A 23,162-nucleotide genomic window follows, 5' to 3' on the forward strand; every position below is an offset into this window, starting at 1 on the left:
CACTTCACATAAGCAGTCGTCGCCCCCCCCACTCCCTCCCACCCCACCAATAAGACTTCAAATTTCCCAATGCAGATGAGCATCCGGGTCCCTTCCCGCCGGACTCCCCGCGCGAGCTCTGGTTGGCTCCGGTCGTTTTGGCGGGAAATCCAAATCGGGCCAATCGCGACGCGGCGTTGGCGTCACGTGACCGGTACCAACAGCCGGCTCCCCTCCCCCCCGCAAACGGTTGGCGGTGATTGAAAGCCGCGAAGGAGTCTGAGGTAAATTAGAAACTTTAATAGTTTTAAAATATTGATATATTTAAACAAAAAACTTTAACTCAAAGCGTAAAGGCGGCACTCTAGATCGAGCGAATGCGTCGTTTTTTTCTTCCAACGCCTGGAAGAAGAAGAATAAGAGGAAAAAACGCGAGGTAGGTGAGGCGAGTCAATGTGTACATCTGTGTGCATACGAATAACCATCTGTGTGTATGAATGACCATCTGTGTATATGACTATGTATGAATGTGTGTACATCTGTGTGTGGGGAACGGTTAGCTACACTACCGCTCACCGCCAACACCCGGTGACGATTATCAGAACCGGTCCTGTGCATCTCCTAGGTCGGCTCAGCCTCAAATTAGTACTTGGTGCGTAGTTTAATATGAGGGGGGTGGGAAGACAAAGGCGGCCGGGCGTGGCGCTGTCCACCCACCCCCACAGATATACAACAAAACAAAGTTCCCCCGTGTAGCCTGTAACAGACTGTAGGGGCAAGTGTGCACTGTGGAACACGAGGTTTGTGGGTTAATACCTCAGTGGGATTTATTTACTTGGTAAAATAACAACATATAGTTTACTTTTTATGTTTAAGTGAATTGTTTAACCTTCCTATACTTTGCACTCACATCGTGTTTGTGTGTTGCGTTCGTTGTTGTTTTAACGTTTCGAAACCGTGCCCTCTACGCTCATCGGATTTCTCGTGCAGTATAAATACATTTGGATTTAAAGCTTTCGTGACTGCAGGGATTCATATTCTTGGTTCTTTCGGTCAAACGCTCGCACTCACCAACCCACCCACTCGCCCACCCACCTACTCGCCCACCCTCCCCTACACCTCCCACCCATTTACTCACCAAACTGCTCACTCACGCACCCACCCACTCACTAACCCACCCACTCGCCCACCCTCCCCTACACCTCCCACCCATTTACTCACCAAACTGCTCACACTCACTCACCCACTCACCAACCCACCCACTCGCCCACCCTCCCCTACACCTCCCACCAATTTACTCACCAAACTGCTCACCCACTCACTCACCAACCCACCCACTCGCCCACCCTCCCCTACACCTCCCACCCATTTACTCACCAAACTGCTCACTCAACTCACCCAACTACTCACTCACCCACCCACTCACCAACCCACCCACCTCCTCACTCACCCCCGCACTCACCAACCCACCCACTCGCCCACCCTCCCCTACACCTCCCACCCATTTACTCACCCAACTGCTCACTCACTCACCCAACTACTCACTCACTCACCCACTCACCAACCCACCCACCTCCTCACTCACCCCCGCACTCACCAACCCACCCGCTCGCCCACCCTCCCCTACACCTCCCACCCATTTACTCACCCAACTGCTCACTCACTCACCCAACTACTCACTCACTCACCCACTCACCAACCCACCCACCTCCTCACTCACCCCCGCACTCACCAACCCACCCGCTCGCCCACCCTCCCCTACACCTCCCACCCATTTACTCACCAAACTGCTCACACTCACTCACCCACTCACCAACCCACCCACTCGCCCACCCTCCCCTACACCTCCCACCCATTTACTCACCAAACTGCTCACACTCACTCACCCACTCACCAACCCACCCACTCGCCCACCCTCCCCTACACCTCCCACCCATTTACTCACCAAACTGCTCACCCACTCACCCACTCACCAACCCACCCACTCGCCCACCCTCCCCTACACCTCCCACCCATTTACTCACCAAACTGCTCACACTCACTCACCCACTCACCAACCCACCCACTCGCCCACCCTCCCCTACACCTCCCACCCATTTACTCACCAAACTGCTCACCCACTCACCAACCCACCCACTCGCCCACCCTCCCCTACACCTCCCACCCATTTACTCACCAAACTGCTCACACTCACTCACCCACTCACCAACCCACCCACTCGCCCACCCTCCCCTACACCTCCCACCCATTTACTCACCAAACTGCTCACACTCACTCACCCACTCACCAACCCACCCACTCGCCCACCCTCCCCTACACCTCCCACCCATTTACTCACCAAACTGCTCACACTCACTCACCCACTCACCAACCCACCCACTCGCCCACCCTCCCCTACACCTCCCACCCATTTACTCACCAAACTGCTCACACTCACTCACCCACTCACTAACCCACCCACTCGCCCACCCTCCCCTACACCTCCCACCCATTTACTCACCCAACTGCTCACACTCACTCACCCACTCACCAACCCACCCACTCGCCCACCCTCCCCTACACCTCCCACCCATTTACTCACCAAACTGCTCACACTCACTCACCCACTCACCAACCCACCCACTCGCCCACCCTCCCCTACACCTCCCACCCATTTACTCACCAAACTGCTCACACTCACTCACCCACTCACCAACCCACCCACTCGCCCACCCTCCCCTACACCTCCCACCCATTTACTCACCAAACTGCTCACCCACTCACCAACCCACCCACTCGCCCACCCTCCCCTACACCTCCCACCCATTTACTCACCAAACTGCTCACACTCACTCACCCACTCACCAACCCACCCACTCGCCCACCCTCCCCTACACCTCCCACCCATTTACTCACCAAACTGCTCACACTCACTCACCCACTCACCAACCCACCCACTCGCCCACCCTCCCCTACACCTCCCACCCATTTACTCACCAAACTGCTCACACTCACTCACCCACTCACTAACCCACCCACTTGCCCACCCTCCCCTACACCTCCCACCCATTTACTCACCAAACTGCTCACACTCACTCACCCACTCACCAACCCACCCACTCGCCCACCCTCCCCTACACCTCCCACCCATTTACTCACCAAGCTGCTCACCCACCCACTCACCAACCCACCCACTCGCCCACCCTCCCCTACACCTCCCACCCATTTACTCACCAAACTGCTCACTCAACTCACCCAACTACTCACTCACCCACCCACTCACCAACCCACCCACCTCCTCACTCACCCCCGCACTCACCAACCCACCCACTCGCCCACCCTCCCCTACACCTCCCACCCATTTACTCACCCAACTGCTCACTCACTCACCCAACTACTCACTCACTCACCCACTCACCAACCCACCCACCCACCTCCTCACTCACCCCCGCACTCACCAACCCACCCGCTCGCCCACCCTCCCCTACACCTCCCACCCATTTACTCACCTCGCTGCTCACCCACTCGCCAACCCTCCCCTACACCTCCCACCCATTTACTCACCAAGCTGCTCACCTTCCCATCTCCCTCCCGCCACAGACTCAGCTACCCACCACCATCGCCACGGCAACCTTTCTCCCATGCCAGCCCTTCCATTGGCTGACGGGGTTTCCCAAGGCGGCTCCTGATTGGTCAGTCGAGCCAGGATGGCGGTGACTTCCGTGGGGGGGCAGCCACCCTCGCTGGGCTCCCACAATTCCCCGGAGCAAGCGGCAGCAATGGTGCATTGTGGGGGTCGGTCGATGGAGTCACGTGGAGAGGAGGCCATGGAACTGGATCGACGTGCATCAATGGACTCGCCTGAATGCTCGCCTACATTCTCACCTGAAGACTCGCCCGCACATGCAGCTCACGATGAAGCTGAAGGATTGAATCATCACTCATCTACACGTTCACCTCTCCACTCACTTCGCGATGAACACGAACAATTGAATGAACGCTCACCCACCTACTCACCTGAATACTCGCCTACACACTCGCCCGACTATTCAACTCCCCACTTACCTGAACGCTCACTTACCCACTCGCCTCACAGTGAAGCTGAAGGTTTGAATGAGCGGACACCCGAACATTCACATGCTAGTTCACCTGCACCACGTAGCGAACACTCGTGTACGCACTCACCCGCGCGCTCACTTGCACCACGCTCACCTGCACACGACAGTGACCCCTCACCGGAGCGTCTGCGCGCTCTCTCGCACACAGAGGACTCCCACTCCCCGGGTCTCTCTCCCCAGAGACTCTTCGCTCTCCCGCACTCCCCCTCTTCTCCCCTCTGCTTTCCATCCCTCTCTGTCTCCAGTCTCTTTTGCGGTCCCCGTGTCTCCCCTGGTCACTGTCTGTCTCCCTGTCTCTCTCCAACCTCCCGTGTTTCCCCTGACCTCTCTATGTCTCGCTGCGTCTCTCCAGCCTCCCGAAGCTCCCCTAATCTCGCTGCGTGTCGCAGTCTCTCCCCCGGTGTCCCCGCGTCTCCCTCGGTCTCCCCACGCGTCCCCGCGTCTCCCCACGTCACCCGCGTCTCGAGTCTCCGCCAACAGCAGCAGCAGCCGCCCCCCGCCTCTGCGGCGGCCATGCTGAGCGGCGGACTGCAACGTATGCCGGCCATCGTGAACCTCCTTCTCGTCCTCCTGAAGCGGCGCGGGGAGGAGATGGGGCCATGGGCAGCTGCCCTGAGGTAGGTCGGTTGAACACGTAAGAAGAGCTTCCGTCCGCGACCAATGTTGTCCATAATACAGTTTTTTTTTGGGTTAGATCGCGTAAATAAAAATGTGTGTCGTTAAAACCGCCACCACCCGACACAGCCAATTAGTGAAGGTTTTGTCACGTAAACAGAACGTGGCCAATTCGTTACTCGTACAGCACGCGCCGGTGTGTTGGAGAGTAAATCTACAACGTTTACAAATGTTGTGGTGTGTTGGAGAGTAAATCTACAACATTTGTAAATGTAAATGATGTGGATTTACTCTCCAACACACCGGTGTGCTGTACTAGTATACTACACTATACACTACACTATACACTACACTATACACTACACTATACACTACACTATACACTACACTATACACTAGTGCTGTACTAGTATACTACACTATACACTACACTACTATACACTAGTGCTGTACTAGTATACTACACTATACACTACACTATACACTACACTATACACTAGTGCTGTACTAGTATACTACACTATACATTACACTATACACTAGTGCTGTACCATTACACTACACTACACTAGTGCTGTACTAGTAACTAACTGGCACGTTCTGTTTACGTGAGAAACCTTTCTATCTTGGCTCTGTCGGGTGGTCGCGGGTTTAACGACACATTTATATTTACGCGATCTAACCTAAAAAGCCTGTATTATGCCCTGAGGTAGACACCGAATTACTTAGTTCCCAGTCTGTACTGCCAATCTTGTCAGTACGGCCTTGACTTGTATCGTCTTTTTACGCTGTTGACCGGGTGACTCGGTGGTAGCCCCAGCGACACACTAATGGGATGGACATGAGTTCACATCCTGGTTGGGGGGTGGGGTTCACTCGGCCCATCATCATCCCTCCCTCCCTCTCTCCAGGGTCGATAAAATGAGCGACAATGTGTGTGGGCTCCGCCATAGAAACGTGAAATTTCCAGCACCGACTCAGGGCTGTAAACGGGCGATGATGAGCACCACCAGTGGCCCCACTGAATTGATTGTAATCAATGATTCGCGATCACTGATTCGATAATTGGTTTTTTACCCTTCTATCTGGCAACACAACTGACACCTTTTTTTACAAGGAGTCATGTTTGCATAGACCACAATTCCCTGAAGCCATAATGCAAACAAAAAACACAACTCTGATAATGTATGCACTGTCCTTAAAGTTGATTGGTCCACACCCGAGACAGCTTTCCTTAGAGCCTAGTCTCACATGGGTTGGACCAGATGACGCCAAAAGGCGCACAACTCAAAGACAGCGCACCATTAGAGTATGAGAGCTCGGGGTAAGCATTTACACCATTGGAACCTCATTTGCCAGTAAAACATGATAATTGGTTTTTTACCCTTCTATCTGGCAACAAAACTGACACCTTTTTTACAAGGAGTCATGTTTGCATAGACCACAATACCTGCAGCCATAATGCAAACAAAAAACATAACTCTGATAATGTATGCACTGTCCTTGAAGTTGATTGGTCCACACCCGAGACAGCTTTCCTTAGAGCCTAGTCTCACATGGGTTGGACCAGATGACGCCAAAAGGCGCACAACTCAAAGACAGCGCACCATCATAGTATGAGAGCTCGGGGTGAAGCATTTACACCATTGGAACCTCATTTGCCAGTAAAAAAAAAGGTTAAAAAACAATTTTATTTTTTACTAGCAAATGAGGTTCCAATGGTGATCGCTGATTCGTCATCGCCGTCAATAATGCTTAATGATTACGTCCTCCTTACCTCCCCCCCCCCCCCCTCCACAAGGGAGAGGAAACGTCACCGAGTCGCCCAGCGCCGCCTCGCCTGGGCCCTCAGCAGGCTGCGCGAGACTCGCCAGGCCCTGGACGTCGCCGTGGAGATGGAGCGGCGCAGGGAGGCGGTGGTGAGGCAGCTGGATGAGGTGAGGGGTGGTCCACTTCTGTCTCGCCACGGTGGCTAGGAGATGTTAACGACCTCGACTGGTGTACAGGAGGCCGTGGGCTCGTTCCCGAACCCTGACGATGCCTGCTGCTGTATATTTGGAGTTTGTGTGTCTCTCTCTCTCCGTGGTTGCATGGATTTTTCTCCGGGTCCTCCGGGTTTTTCCCTCCATTTTGAAACATGCGTCCGTGGTATTTGGCTGCTAGAAATTTCCACGTAATGATAAGCCAATTAATTTGTAGCCCGGTCGCTTCTAAAGTAAAAGATAGTTTAGTATGTACGTCGAACTTAGCCAAACGTACGTAGCCAAACGTACGTAGCCAACCGTCTGGAGAGGTCTGCACGGTTTTGCCGTCTCTGCCTCTACGCTTATTTTTGAATCACGGCCACTGAGCGCCAGGCCAGGCGTGGTGCTAGCCACCGACCCCCTCTTGTGCCGTGCCTACCTTCATAGGTTCCTCTCGCTAACAGCACTTGCCCCAACGGTTTAAGGCTGCACGGGGAATCTTTGTGGGGAGCGGTAGAGTGGCAGTTAAGGCGCCGCGCTAAGAACTTCAGCGACCCCAGTTCGATTCCCACTCACGGCCAACACCAGTAACGATAACCTGAATTGAATCGCTCCTGGGCCTCCCCGAGGTCGACTCAGCCTCGAATGAGTACCTGGTGCGTTGTGCGGTAAACATCAGCGCTGAGGAAACCAAGGCGGTCGAGCGTGGTGCTCGCCAACCCGGCTGTTCGTGTGCCGTGCCGGCCTTCATAGGTGCTGCTGCTACCCGCTAACGGCACTCGCTCCAACGGTCCCTTGAAGGCTACACGGGGGGCCCCCTTTGTCTGTCCCGCGCGCACGTTTGCCGCAGACCCTGGCGCAAGTGGTGCGGTGCTGCAAGAGGAGAGACGCTCATCTCACAGAGCAGAGTCCCACGGTGCAAGCAGAGAAGGTGAAGTATGGAGCGGGGGGAGGGAGGCGGGAGGTGGGGAGGGGAGCAGGACGAAGGGAGGCTTGTGTGGTGACGTGGCTGATCACGAGCGACGGCGTTCGTTGCGCGCACGAAGCGCTTGCCAACAATTGAACCGCAACAACTCACGGATCTGGTCAAGGAGCATGAACCACCATCGCTCGAACTGCGTTCGTCATACTCGCAGAGCGGCCTTCGGCTCGCTCATCGAACAAAGACGGCCACTGCGTAGCGCGGCGCTTTCAGACGCGCTGCTTCTGCGGCCGTCTGGAACGCTCTTCCGATAATTAGGAAGCCGCTGGAGCTGTGCACTTAAATCATCTGGATTTAAAACGAATTTCTTTAGGACTGCTTTTTTGTGTTTAGATTGTTGCTGCTTCCCCCGCACCTCCGATTAGCACGGCTGGCTACGTACAAATGCGAAAGAAGTTCAACATGCGGGCGAGGACTCGGGTGAAACACGTCGCTTATCTAATCGCAAAATTGCGATTGCGACAATCGTTCTCCCGACCTCGCCGGGCGAATCGAGCCGTGTCTACGGTAATAATCGGCGCGCTGTCAAACGCTCGCACGCCGCGCGGACGATTCCATTTTGTTTGGCTGTGTGTCAGAGGTCGTGGGGGGGAGGGGGGGGAGGCCTTCTCGACGACATAGATGTGGGTAAGTGCCTTACGTGGCCTAGCCCCCGAGACAGCAATTGCTGTGAATCTCTGACTGCGCAAATGCGCGCGTTGAGTCCGCGTTAACGCTCAGGGTTTCGCGTCTCTTTTGATTGTGAAGCAGGCAGCGGAGCCGAACCACGGCACAGGGACCCAGAGTGACTCGGAGGTGGTGGAGCGTGGGGACGACACGGAGACGGAGAGAGACTCGGACGTGGCGGTGGTGGTGGAGGAGGAGGAGGAGGAGGAGAGAGACTCCGAGTTCGTGGAGGAGAGACATTCAGAGGTTGAGGAGAGAGTTGGGTGGAAGGAGGAGAGAGACCTGGTGGTGGAGGAGAGAGACCAGTTGAAGGAGGAGACAGACCAGTTGAAGGAGGAGAGAGAGCAGTTGAAGGAGGAGAGAGACCAGTTGAAGGAGGAGAGAGATGGGTGGAAGGAGGAGAGAGACCTGGTGGTGAAGGAGAGAGACCGGTTGAAGGAGGAGAGAGATGGGTGGAAGGAGGAGAGAGAGCAGTTGAAGGAGGAGAGAGACTCTGTAGTGAAGGAGAGAGATGGGTGGAAGGAGGAGAGAGACTCTGTAGTGGAGGAGAGAGACCAGTTGGTGGAGGAGAGAGACCAGTTGAAGGAGGAGAGAGACTCTGTAGTGAAGGAGAGAGACTCTGTAATGAAGGAGAGAAACCTGGTGGTGGAGGAGAGAGATGGGTTGAAGGAGGAGCGAGACCAGTTGAAGGAGGAGAGAGACCTGGTGGTGGAGGAGCGAGACGGGTTGAAGGAAGAGAGAGATGGGTTGAAGGAGGAGAGAGACTCTGTAGTGAAGGAGAGAGCTGGGTTGAAGGAGGAGAGAGACCGTTTGAAGGAGGAGAGAGACTCTGTAGTGAAGGAGAGAGACTCTGTAGTGAAGGACAGAAACCTGGTGGTGGAGGAGAGAGACCGTCTGAAGGAGGAGAGAGACTCTGTAGTGAAGGAGAGAGCTGGGTTGAAGGAGGAGAGAGACCGTTTTAAGGAGGAGAGAGACTCTGTAGTGAAGGAGAGAGACCAGTTGAAGGAGGAAAGAGACCGGGTGGTGGAGGAGAGAGACCGTGAGGTGAAGGAGAGGGAGGCGGTGGAGAGGGGTGGACGCGCTCGGGTCGAGGAGCTGAAGAGGCTGCTGCACACAGAGGAGGCCGCCCAGGACCAGGCCGTGCAGATGGAGGCCTCGATGCGGGAAACACTTCGCCTCCGGGAGGAGGAGATGACATCGCTGCGACAGGAGCACGAGCAACGGTGAGATAAGCGGGGGGGGGGGGGGGGCGGACGCGGAGAGATTCGAGAGAACGCGGGGAGATGGTGGGAGGCGTGGTGAGGCAAGGGGAGACACAGAGATAACACGGAGAAATCGGTTGTTCAACTAAAACTAGAAACTATTTTGAATGTTTGTTTTACCAGGTTAGGCCCGCTGAGCCGTATAGCTCTTTTGAAGAAGGCTATCGCATATGGTAGCTCAATTTAGTGGCTTATCATTTGGGAATTTATAGCAGCCAAATACTATTCAAAGTTTATTCTAAATGTGGAGGGTAAAACCGGTGGACCCGGAAGCAAATCCACGCGACCACGGGGAGAACACGCAAACTCCAGACGTACATCGGGCGTCAGGGTTGGGATTAAATCCACAACCTCCTGTATACCAGGCGAGGTGATGCTCGGACAAATGGGAGAGATACGGAGACATTGGGACACATGGGGAGACTTGGGGAGATACCGGGAGCTATACACACACTTGTAGATCCTCATTCACACACAAACAAAGACACAGATCCCCTGTCTAGCCTACATAGGCTTTTGGGGCAAGTGCTATAAGCGTGCACCTATGAAGGCCGGCACAGCACTTGAAGGGGAAGGTGGCCAACACTACGCCTGGCGGTCTTTGTCTCCCCATTGCAGCTTCGTATGGAACGATAGACTAGGAAACTTCCGACACAGCAGCATTACACAGCCGATGAAAAGATAATGCTGCTCGACTGATTTGGAGTAAGACCTCTGCCGCCAAACCGGTACTGGTCACAAGCTCACTACCCAGGTGTGGGAGGTCATCGTTTTTCTCCACAACTGCCCCATCATTCACGAGGAGGTGGGGTATTTTACTGCATAAAATGCCCGGGTAGATGCGTTATGTTCGGTGGGAATGATAGTGCAAAGACGACTTGACACATTTTTCTTGAGATGGTTTATTTAATGAAGACACATTCACTCGAACAGGCGGAGACCCCACTGCAACTGCCCCAAGTCTGATAATTGTTTTTTTACCCTTTTATCTGGCAACAAAACTGACACCTTTTTTTAACAAGGAGCCATGTTTGCATTGACCACAATACCTGCGGTCGGAATGCAAACAAAAAAAAACACAACTCTGATAATGTATGCACTGTCCTTGAAATTGATTGGTCCACACCCGAGACAGCTTTTCTTAGAGCCTAGTCTCACATGGTGTTGTTAAAAAGGTGTCAGTTTTGTTGCCAGATAAAAGGGTAAAAAAACAATGATCATATTTTGATACTGGCAAAGGAGGTTCCAATGGTGCCCCAAGTCTCCCGCACATCTCCCTTATATACGGACTGAGGCTACGCCCCCCCTTCCGGAACCTTCTTGCTGACTGGACGCTCGCTCCACCAGCAGACTCTACCGTCGTCTTCCCTCGCCACCAGTCCCTTCGTCCCGCAAGCTGACTCCCCTGTCATTACTTCCCATGGCCACCAATCCCTTCGTCCCACAAGCTGACTCCCCTGTCATTACCTCGCGTGGCCCACAGTCCCTTCGTCCCGCAAGCTGACTCCCCTGTCATTACCTCCCGTGGCCACCAGTCCCTTCGTCCTGCAGGCTGACTCCCCTGTCATTACCTCCCGTGGCCACCAGTCCCTTCGTCCTGCAGGCTGACTCCCCTGTCATTACCTCCCGTGGCCACCAGTCCCTTCGTCCTGCAAGATGACTCTCCTGTCATTACCTCCCGTGGCCACCAGTCCCTTCGTCCCGCAAGCTGACTCCCCTGTCATTACCTCCCGTGGCCCATAGTCCCTTCGTCCTGCAAGCTGACTCCCCTGTCATTACCTCCCGTGGCCCACAGTCCCTTCGTCCTGCAAGCTGACTCCCCTGTCATTACTTCCCATGGCCACCAATCCCTTCGTCCCACAAGCTGACTCCCCTGTCATTACCTCGCGTGGCCCACAGTCCCTTCGTCCTGCAAGCTGACTCCCCTGTCATTACTTCCCATGGCCACCAATCCCTTCGTCCTGCAGGCTGACTCCCCTGTCATTACCTCCCGTGGCCACCAGTCCCTTCGTCCTGCAGGCTGACTCCCCTGTCATTACCTTCCGTGGCCACCAGTCCCTTCGTCCTGCAAGATGACTCTCCTGTCATTACCTCCCGTGGCCACCAGTCCCTTCGTCCCGCAAGCTGACTCCCCTGTCATTACCTCCCGTGGCCCATAGTCCCTTCGTCCTGCAAGCTGACTCCCCTGTCATTACCTCCCGTGGCCCACAGTCCCTTCGTCCTGCAAGCTGACTCCCCTGTCATTACTTCCCATGGCCACCAATCCCTTCGTCCCGCAAGCTGACTCCCCTGTCATTACCTCCCGTGGCCACCAGTCCCTTCGTCCTGCAGGCTGACTCCCCTGTCATTACCTCCCGTGGCCACCAGTCCCTTCGTCCTGCAGGCTGACTCCCCTGTCATTACCTCCCGTGGCCACCAGTCCCTTCGTCCTGCAAGATGACTCTCCTGTCATTACCTCCCGTGGCCACCAGTCCCTTCGTCCCGCAAGCTGACTCCCCTGTCATTACCTCCCGTGGCCCATAGTCCCTTCGTCCTGCAAGCTGACTCCCCTGTCATTACCTCCCGTGGCCCACAGTCCCTTCGTCCTGCAAGCTGACTCCCCTGTCATTACTTCCCATGGCCACCAATCCCTTCGTCCCACAAGCTGACTCCCCTGTCATTACCTCGCGTGGCCCACAGTCCCTTCGTCCCGCAAGCTGACTCCCCTGTCATTACTTCCCATGGCCACCAATCCCTTCGTCCCGCAAGCTGACTCCCCTGTCATTACCTCCCGTGGCCACCAGTCCCTTCGTCCTGCAGGCTGACTCCCCTGTCATTACCTCCCGTGGCCACCAGTCCCTTCGTCCTGCAAGATGACTCTCCTGTCATTACCTCCCGTGGCCACCAGTCCCTTCGTCCCGCAAGCTGACTCCCCTGTCATTACCTCCCGTGGCCCATAGTCCCTTCGTCCTGCAAGCTGACTCCCCTGTCATTACCTCCCGTGGCCCACAGTCCCTTCGTCCTGCAAGCTGACTCCCCTGTCATTACCTCCCGTGGCCACCAGTCCCTTCGTCCTGCAAGCTGACTCTCCTGTCATTACCTCCCGTGGCCACCAGTCCCTTCGTCCTGCAAGATGACTCCCCTGTCATTACCTCCCGTGGCCACCAATCCCTTCATCCTGCAAGCTGACTCCCCTGTCATTACCTCCCGTGGCCACCAGTCCCTTCGTCCTGCAAGATGACTCCCCTGTCATTACCTCCCGTGGCCACTAGTCCCTTCGTCCTGCAAGCTGACTCCCCTGTCATTACCTCCCGTGGCCACCAGTCCTTTCGTCCTGCAAGATGACTCCCCTGTCATTACCTCCCGTGGCCATCAATCCCTTCATCCTGCAAGCTGACTCCCCTGTCATTACCTCCCGTGGCCACCAGTCCCTTCGTCCTGCAAGATGACTCCCCTGTCATTACCTCCCGTGGCCACTAGTCCCTTCGTCCTGCAAGCTGACTCCCCTGTCATTACCTCCCGTGGCCACCAGTCCCTTCGTCTTGCAAGATGACTCCCCTGTCATTACCTCCCGTGGCCATCAATCCCTTCATCCTGCAAGCTGACTCCCCTGTCATTACCTCCCGTGGCCACCAGTCCCTTCGTCCTGCAAGATGACTCCCCTGTCATTACCTCCCGTGGCCACTAGTCCCTTCGTCCTGCAAGCTGACTCCCCTGTCATTACCTCCCGTGGCCACCAGTCCCTTCGTGCCGCAAGCTGATTCCCCTGTCATTACCTCCCGTGGCCACTAGTCCCTTCGTCCTGCAAGCTGACTCCCCTGTCATTACCTCCCGTGGCCACCAGTCCCTTCGTGCCGCAAGCTGACTCCCCTGTCATTACCTCCCATGGCCACCAGTCCCTTCGTCCCGCAAGCTGACTCCCCTGTCATTACCTCCCGTGGCCACCAGTCCCTTCGTCCCGCAGGCTGACTCCCCTGTCATTACCTCCCATGGCCACCAGTCCCTTCGTCCTGCAAGCTGACTCCCCTGTCATTACTTCCCGTGGCCACCAGTCCCTTCGTCCTGCAAGCTGACTCCCCTGTCATTACCTCCCATGGCCACCAGTCCACTCGCACCGCAGGTAGACTCTACTGCCATTACAATAGTAAGGCCCCACCACTAAGTGGCACAATGCAGGTTCAGCAGTTGAGTTACCAACTCCTGATTGAGCAGCAGTCACCAGATCATCAACACAGAGGGAGTCATCGCTTCACCGCACCCGGGCAGCGGTCAGCCTCCCATTGTACCTGTACCATATAAACTCCACGCAGGAAGGCAAGGATATGAGCACACTGAGACACGGGGGACACGATTGGAAACACGGGGGATAAGATTGAAGACATGGGGGATAAGATTGGAGACACAGAGACACGATTGGAGACACAGAGACACGATTGGAGACACGGGGGACACGATTGGAGACACGGGGGGACACGTTTGGAGACACCAGGGCACACGATTGGAGACACGGGCGACACAATTGGAGATATAGACACAATTGGAGACACAGAGACACGTTTGGAGACACAGAGACATGATTGGAGACACAGAGACACGATTGGAGACACAATTGGAGACACAGAGACACGATTGGAGGAACAGAGACACAATTGGAGACGCAGAGACACGATTGGAGACACAGAGACACAATTGGAGACACAGAGACACGATTGGAGACACGGGGGACACAATCAGAGACACAATTGGAGACACAGAGACACGATTGGAGACACAGAGACACGATTGGAGACACCAGGGCACACGATTGGAGACACCAGGGCACATGATTGGAGACACCAGGGCACACGATTGGAGACGCAGAGACACGTTTGGAGATAGAGACACGTTTGGAGACAGAGACACGATTGGAGACACAGAGACACGATTGGAGACACCAGGGCACACGATTGGAGACACCAGGGCACACGATTGGAGACACCAGGGCACACAATTGGAGACGCAGAGACACGATTGGAGACACCAGGGCACACGATTGGAGACACCAGGGCACACGATTGGAGACACCAGGGCACACGATTGGAGACGCAGAGACACGTTTGGAGACAGAGACACGTTTGGAGACAGAGACACGATTGGAGACACAGAGACACGATTGGAGACACCAGGGCACACGATTGGAGACACCAGGGCACACGATTGGAGACACCAGGGCACACAATTGGAGACGCAGAGACACGATTGGAGACACCAGGGCACACGATTGGAGACACCAGGGCACACGATTGGAGACACCAGGGCACACGATTGGAGACGCAGAGACACGTTTGGAGACAGAGACACGTTTGGAGACAGAGACACGATTGGAGACACAGAGACACGATTGGAGACACCAGGGCACACGATTGGAGACACCAGGGCACACGATTGGAGACACGATTGGAGACACGGAGACACATATTGGAGACACAGAGACACGATTGGAGACACGGGGGACACGTTTGGAGACACGGGATGATGGTGGACGCTCCGGTTAGCGCGCGCGCTTCTTCGTGTGCCGGGTTCCCCGCAGCCTCCGCGTCGTCCGCGCGGAGACGGAGCGCCTGTCCTGGGAGAAGCGAGCCCTCGAGGCGTGGAGACACAAGACGACGCTGGCGCTCTCTCGCCTCGTCCGCCACGAGACGGCGGACGCGGACACCGCCGGCCACGGCACGCGCAGCGCCGCCAACCCCGACGCTCGCATCACGAGCCCCGCCGCACGGACGGGGTACACGGCGGTCGATCACGACGTGCGCGCCTCTGGCCGCACGGCAGCGTACGCGCCCATCTCCGCCGCGTGCGCCGCAACCACGCTCAGCTGCAGCGGCAGCAGCAGCGGCAGCAGCAGCAGCAGCACAGTCGCAATCGGACCTGACGCGGACACAGCCGGCCAGAACGCGTCCATCCACAATTTGCATGACTTGAGCCCCGACAAATACACGCCTGCTGTCCATAACACGCACGCATCCCTCGCTAACGTGGACCAGGCTGTGCCTAACGCACACCACACTATCCCTAGCGCATACCAGATTGTCCCTATTACACGCCAATCTATCGCTAACGCATACCACACTATCCCTAGCGAATACCACACTGTCCTTAACGCACACCAGACTATCCCTAATACACAGCGGTCTATCGCTAACACATACCACACTGTCCCTATTACACACCAGTCTATCGCTAACACATACCACACTATCCCTAACACACACGAGACTGTCCCTAACGCACAGCAGACTATCGCTAACACACACCAGGCTGTCCCTAACACACACTACACTCTCCCTAGCGAATACCACACTATCCCTAACACACACCAGACTATCGCTAACACACACCACACTATCCCTAATGCATACGAGACTGTCCCTAACACACACGAGACTGTCCCTATTACACACAAGGCTGTCCCTATTACACACCACACTATCCCTAGCGAATACCACACTGTCCTTAACGCACACCAGACTTTCCCTAACGCACAGCAGTCTATCGCTAACACATACCACACTATCCCTAACACACAGCAGTCTATCGCTAACGCACAGCAGACTGTCCCTAACGCACAGCAGTCTGTCGCTAACACACACCACACTATCGCTAACACATACCACGCTATCCATAGCGAATACCAGACTGTTCCTAACGCACACGAGAACATCCCTAACGTCTACCACACGTTCCTTAACACACACCAGACTGTCCCTAATGCACACGAGACTATCCCTAATGCGCAGCAGACTGTCGTTAACACACACGAGACTATCCTTAACACACACCAGACTGTCCCTAACACACACCAGACTGTCCTTAACACACACCAGACTGTCCCTAACACACACCAGACTGTCCCTAACGCACACGCGACTATCCCTAACGCGCAGCAGACTGTCGTTAACACACACGAGACTATCCTTAACACACACCAGACTGTCCCTAACGCACACGAGACTATCCCTAACACACACCAGACTATCGCTAACGCACACCAGACTATCCCTAACGCATACCACACTATCCCTAACACACAGCAGTCTATCGCTAACACACACCAGTCTATCCCTAACACACACCACACTGTCCCTATCACACAGCAGTCTATCGCTAACACACACCACACTGTCCCTATCACACAGCGGTCTATCGCTAACAGAGACACGTCCGTCGCCACTCCGCCCCTCTTCAATGTCACCACATCCACCTCCGGCACCGCCACTTGCGCAGCAAACACCCGCAGCCATAACAGACGCACGAGCAGCCCCGCCGTGTCCGTGTCCATCCCCGGCACGACCACCGCCGGCCACGGCACGACCGCCGCCGGCCACGGCACGACCACCGCCGGACACGGCACGACCACCGCCGGACACGGCACGACCACCGCCGGACACGGCACGACCACCGCCGGACACGGCACGACCACCGCCGGACACGGCACGACCACCGCCGGACACGGCACGACCACCGCCGGACACGGCACGACCACCGCCGGACACGGCACGGCCACCGTTGGCTCGCAGGGAAGAGGGGACGAGTGGAGAGGGGAACGAGAACGTGAGCTGAGGAGATACGTGCAGATGGTAACTTTCTCCACGCACGCACGCACGCACACATACATGTACATACATGTACACACACATCAGCACTCACACATACATGTTCATACATGTACACACCGAGATATGCACTCGCACGTATACATGTACTCACACATTCATGCACGTAGCCTCAACAGACTTTTGAGGCAAGTGCTGTTAGCGAGTAGCAGCAGCACCTATGAAGGCTACCGGCACTGTGGCACACGAGGTGGTGGGTGGCCAGCACCACGCCCGGCCGCCTTTGTCTCCCCAGTGGCGATGTTTACTGCACACGGCACCAGCTACTCGTCCGTAAGGTTGATTCGACCTCGGGGAAGCTCGGCACCGGTTCAGATGTTCGCCACCGTTATTGGTCGTGAGCAGGAATCGAACTGGGATCGTTGGCGCCACCACCGCTCCCCACACTCTCACGCTCACACAAGGCACGTGTGTCTTCTTGGTTCTTTCGGTAAAGTCACGTAGAAGGGAAACAATAAAATAATAAAAATAAAAGATAATAAAATAATTCTCACGAAGTTTCGGCCACAACGCAAGCAGCCGTCATCAGGTGAAGACCAGGTCTGTCGGGGAGACAGCGTCTGTTTTCACTCAGACGCTGTCTCCCCGACAGACCTGGTCTTCACCTGATGACGGCTGCTTGCGTTGTGGCCGAAACGTCGTGAGAATTATTTTATTATGTTTTATTTGATTATTTTTATTGTTTCCATTCTACGTGACTTTACCGAAAGAACCAAGAAGATGAATCCCTGCAGTCACGAAAGCTTTAAATCGAAAAAGTCACGTATACTCGTATAGCCACCCATATACACACACTCAGTGATCGCATAATTGATGATGGTGAGGTGGTGGTGGATGATGATGGTGAGGTGGTCGTGGATGATGATGGTGATGACGTTGATGCTGACGATTTTGCAGCTGTTAAGCCGTTCCCCGGGAATTCCTCTGAGTGGGGAGTTTCAGGAGTCTGGATCCGCTCTGGGCAGGTGAGCATACCATCCCACAACTCGCCCTCTCTCCCGCGCAATCAAACATTCGTCCACTCGCTCACCCACACGCTCACCCTCTCTTCCACACAATCGCACGTTCATCCGTTCGCTCACCCAATCGCTCACCCACTCGCTCACCCACTCACACTCACTCTCTTCTCCCACGCAATCACACATTCTTCACTCGCTCACCCTGTAGCACATCAACTCACTCGCAGACCCGTTCACTCGGTAATTCGCTCAACCACAAACTCGCACAATAACTGCTCACCCACCCACTCACTCGCACAAATAACTCGATCACCCTCTTACATGCCAGCTCACCTACCCACCCACCCACTCAAATACCAATTCACTCATCCACCAAAAAACTCACGTAACCATTCATCGACCTCAACACCAACTTACCCACCCGTTCAGCCACTCGCCATAATAACAACGATCGTGCAAATCTGTAATGCGCCCAATATTTCGCAAACATAAATGACCATAAATGACCACAAGTGAGGCTTGGAGCCAAGCTCGGTGTTACTTGAAAACTCGGAGAAAGACGATGGGGCCATTGAGAAAGAGGTGGGGGCTTGAGGTGTCTGAGGTGTAGATTGATCGCTGCTGTCTGCTGCTGGCTGCTGCTGCTGCTGTAGCTGCTACTGCTGCTGCTACTGCTGCTGCTACTGCTGCTGGCTACTGCTGCTGTCTGCTGCTGCTGGCTGCTGTCTGCTACTCCTGCTGCTGCTGTAGCTGCTGCTGCTGCTGACTGCTGTCTGCTACTACTGCTGCTGCTGTAACTACTGCTGCTGCTGGCTGCTGCTGCTACTGCTGGCTACTGCTGCTACTGCTGCTGCTGCTGGCTATGGCTGCTGCTGCTGGCTATGGCTGCTGCTGCTGACTGCTGCTGAGAGCTGCTGCTGGCTGCTGTAGCTGCTACTGCTGTAGCTGCTGCTGCTGTAGCTGCTGCTGCTGGCTGCTGCTGCTGCTGACTGCTACTGCTGCTGCTACTGCTGCTGCTGTTGAGAGCTGCTGCTGGCTGCTGTAGCTGCTACTGCTGTAGCTGCTGTAACTGCTGCTGCTGGCTGCTGCTGCTGTCTGCTGCTGCTGCTGCTGGCTGCTGCTGTAGCTGCTGATGACTGCTGCTGTCTGCTGCTGCTGGCTGCTGTAGCTGCTACTACTGTAGCTGCTGCTGCTGTAGCTGCTGCTGCTGCTGTAGCTGCTGCTGTAGCTGCTGCTGCTGCTGTAGCTGCTGCTGCTGGCTGCTGCTGCTACTGCTGTAGCTGGCTGCTGCTGGCTGCTGCTGCTGTAGCTGCTGGCTACTGCTGCTGCTACTGCTGCTGGCTATGGCTGCTGCTGCTGACTGCTGCTGCTGGCTATGGCTGCTGCTGCTGACTTTTATCTGCTGCTGGCTATGGCTGCTGCTGCTAGCTACTGCTGCTGCTGCTGCGGATGACCCACTTCACTCACTGGTTCACAAGACAAAGACCCCCCGTGTAGCCTTAACAGTCTGTTGGGGCAAGTGCTGTTAGCTAGTAGCACCGACAAAGGCCGGCACGGCACGGCACACGAGGAGGTGGGTGGCCAGCACCACGCCCCACCCACTATTGTCTCCCTCGTAGCGATGTTTACTACATACCGCGCCACAGGTACTTATTTAAGGCTGAGTCGACCTAGGGGAGGCCCAGGAACGGTTCCGATCATCGTCACCGGTGTTGGTGACCGTGAGCGGGAATCGAACTCGGGCCGCCGGGTTCATAGCGTAGCGTAGCGCTAACCACCACTACTCACTTGTTCATTCACCCCCTCACACCCACAACAACAGCCGCCGTTCGCCACTAAGTGATGGCTGGCATCTGCACCACGTTCACCCACTCGCTCAGTCACTCGCAGCTTCAGTTTTGGCTGAAAAGTGGATTCGAATCCCCGAGCAGCGCCCTCCATCAGTGTTGCTCTTGATTGGAAACTCACTTCTCTAGAACTGCTGCATGTGTTTAGTCGGTTGTCCTTCACCCCGCACCTGCGATTTAGCGCGGGTTGGCCACGTACGGTGCGAAAGAAGTTCAACGTGCATTACACGCAAGCGTCCCTGACGCGGTCGTTGTGAACCACCTGTACAAGCACGCATGTTGATTTGTCTCGACAGGGACCCCGCCCAGAAGTGTCCACCTCATCAACCTCCTCCTCCCCCGAGTTTTGTCGGAGAGGCCATCTGCTCACCCATTGTCCCTCGCACTTGCAAGGTATGCGTCGCACTGCTGCTGCTAGAGCAGAGGTCGCAACCGGGTACCCGATACCCGTACCCTACCCGATACCCGGCTACCCGTACCCGGCCGGGTACGGGTACCCGTTTGCGACCCTGGTGCTGCCGGGTACGGGTACGGGTAGACCGTGAGTCACTGGTGAGTCACCGTTTGTCACTCGTTTCCCAACGTCTTGTCTCTTCTCACAATTCAAGTTCCTAGAATCAACCCACCCGTGCCTGCAACATGGCTTCATCCCAGAGGTCGCAATCAGGTACCCGATACCCGTACCCGGCCGTACCCGTACCCGGCCGGGTACCCGTACCCGGCCGTATCCATACCCTACCCGTACCCTACCCGTACCCAGCCGGGTACGGGTACGGGTACCCGTTTGCGACCCTGGTGCGGCCGGGTATGGGTACGGGTAAGGAATCAAAACCCGTTTGCGACCTCTGTGCTAGAGTAGATTTGAAGTTTTTTGTGACTGCAAGGATTCATACTCTTTATAGTAATAGGTGTTTACCCTTTCATCTGGTACAAAAACTGACACCTTTATACAAGGGATCATGTTTGCAATAACCACAACACAAGCAGTCAAAATGCAAACAAAAAGAAACAACTCTGATAATGATATGCACTGTCCTTGAAGTTGATTGGTCCACACCCGAGACAGCTTTTCTTAGAGCCTAGTCTCCATTGGTGTTGAACCAGATGACGCTATACCAAACACCCTGTTCAATGGTACCAGGAACGTAGCCCTATTGTTACACGCTTTTATTTAACTCACTCTGTCTGTTGTTGTAAACTTGGTATACTTATGTCATACTGATGACAATACTATATTCTATCATTAGAAATAATACATCTATATTTTTAAACATTATTTTTTACGTGTTATGTTTCGGCTTGGGTCTAATTGTCCACGCTCAACTGACGTTGGCTGTAATTGGCCACGGCCCCTTACGTTGTGGCAAGCTTCGGGGCCACTTTCTGGAGTGGTGGAGTTCTTCAATTACTAGTACGGTACATTTCATTAAAGTGTGTTTTTAAAAAAGTTTTTTTAAATATTCCATTTTCATTCCCCACCAGAACGAGGATTCTGCATTTCGATTTAAAGCTTTCGTGACTGTAGAGATTCATCTTCTAATCCTACATAATGCACGGCCAAACCTCCTACGCATTTCACAAGTAGTGCTAATCGCATATCTGCATTTCCCATAAATATGCTAAATTCCTATTGATATGCAAATTATTTTTTTGTCAAGGCGCTCTTCCCCCCTCCATCCCAGCTTAAATAGACGCTCCAAGCCTGATGGTGTTCATTCAGACGCTGTCTTCCCGACAGACCTGTTCTCCACCTGAGGACGGCTGCTTGCGTTGTGGCCGAAACGTCGTGAGAATTATTTAATTACGTTTTATTTTTATTACTTTATTATTTCCATTCTACGTGACTTTACCGAAAGAACCAAGAAGAGGTTTCTGCATTCGCGAGAGGGTTTGTCGTACCATCTGCGCGTCTCCCCTGTCCGCGTGCGCAGCCTCCGCACGGCCCCACCGCTCATCCCGCCACTCGCCCCTCCGCCGCAGTGACGCGTCGCTCCAGATCAGCCGGAGGCGGCGTCCGTCAAGCCGGGCGCAGTCACAGAGCCGCGGTGTGGCGCTAACGCAGTCCGCGGCGCGTGAGTCAACCAGGATCAGGACCCGGCTCGCTCGAGATACAATTTTATTCCGGCGTTGTGCAACGCATGACAACACGGTAACAGCCGAGAGCCGTCGTGGTGGGTGTGTAAAGTAACGTAACTTGTAACGTTTAAATTTCGATTTGAAGCTTTCGTGACTGCAGGCATTCATCTTCTTGGTTCTTTCCGTAAAGTCATCACGTAGAAGGGAAGTAATAAAATAATAAAAATAAAACATAATTGAATAATTCTCACGACGTTTCGGCCACAACGCAAGCAGCCGTCCTCAGGTGAAGACCAGGTCTGTCAGACGCTGTCTCCCCGACAGACCTGTTCTTCACCTGAGGGACGGCTGCTTGCGTTGTGGCCGAAACGTCGTGAGAATAATTTTATGTAATATTTTTATTATTTTATTATTTCCCTTCTACGTGACTTTACCGAAAGAACCAAGAAGATTGTAATGTGTACATACGTTGAAAGAATATTTTGCTACCGCTGTACATTTCCGACTTGTTTGAGCTGTCGTTTGTGTGCCCCGGTTGCTTTTGATGAAGAGCTGCAGCATATTCTCGATTATCCGCAGTGATGACGGGGAGGGTGGCTGCGGATAATTCTAATAAGATAACCCGTAAAAACAAAGTTTTCCACTATAAATCCTTTATATGCGTGGCGGCTAGAGTCCTCTCGTCCTCTGGCTTGAGATGGCTGCCACCTATGGGTCAGATGATTGTCTGCCAGCATTAAGCAATTGGTAAATAAATATCTATTTATTTTTCTCTAAACAGTGTAACATTTTGGAAAAATTTTTTCACGAAAACGCATTGTCACGCACAACGAGTCTGTGTGGAAAATGTCAGCTCGATTGGATCACGGGAAGTGGGTTAAAAAACGACCGAAAGATTTGCACGGTCCTAAGCAAGCAAGCAAGTGAACTTAATATAAAGGATTTAAAAATAGAACCACTTTTGACGGACCCATGATGCGCGTGTTCATTGATGGTGGCACTTTCCTGCTCCTGCGCAGAAGACTCCGCCCACTGGGCAGAGCCACAGCCAATCAGACATCAATCAAACTCCGCCCCACACCGC

The 23,162-nt window shown here is 54.4% G+C and overlaps 1 protein-coding gene across 1 annotated transcript; it reads left to right on the forward strand.

Moving 5' to 3' along the window:
• The first annotated feature begins 245 nt into the window (after positions 1 to 245).
• On the forward strand, positions 246 to 22,333 carry LOC144952404 (uncharacterized). Its single transcript, XM_078882798.1, has 10 exons — positions 246 to 415; positions 3,559 to 4,693; positions 6,493 to 6,628; positions 7,506 to 7,586; positions 8,388 to 9,526; positions 15,114 to 16,431; positions 16,720 to 17,160; positions 18,094 to 18,161; positions 20,299 to 20,395; positions 21,934 to 22,333. Exons 2-10 carry the CDS (start codon positions 3,666 to 3,668, stop codon positions 22,057 to 22,059), a joined length of 4,434 nt encoding a protein of 1,477 aa, XP_078738924.1. The 5' UTR covers positions 246 to 415; positions 3,559 to 3,665; the 3' UTR covers positions 22,060 to 22,333.
• The last annotated feature ends 829 nt before the right edge of the window (positions 22,334 to 23,162 follow it).

This window comes from Lampetra fluviatilis, chromosome 67 (assembly GCF_964198595.1).
Source record: "Lampetra fluviatilis chromosome 67, kcLamFluv1.1, whole genome shotgun sequence".
Taxonomy (NCBI): domain Eukaryota; kingdom Metazoa; phylum Chordata; class Hyperoartia; order Petromyzontiformes; family Petromyzontidae; genus Lampetra; species Lampetra fluviatilis.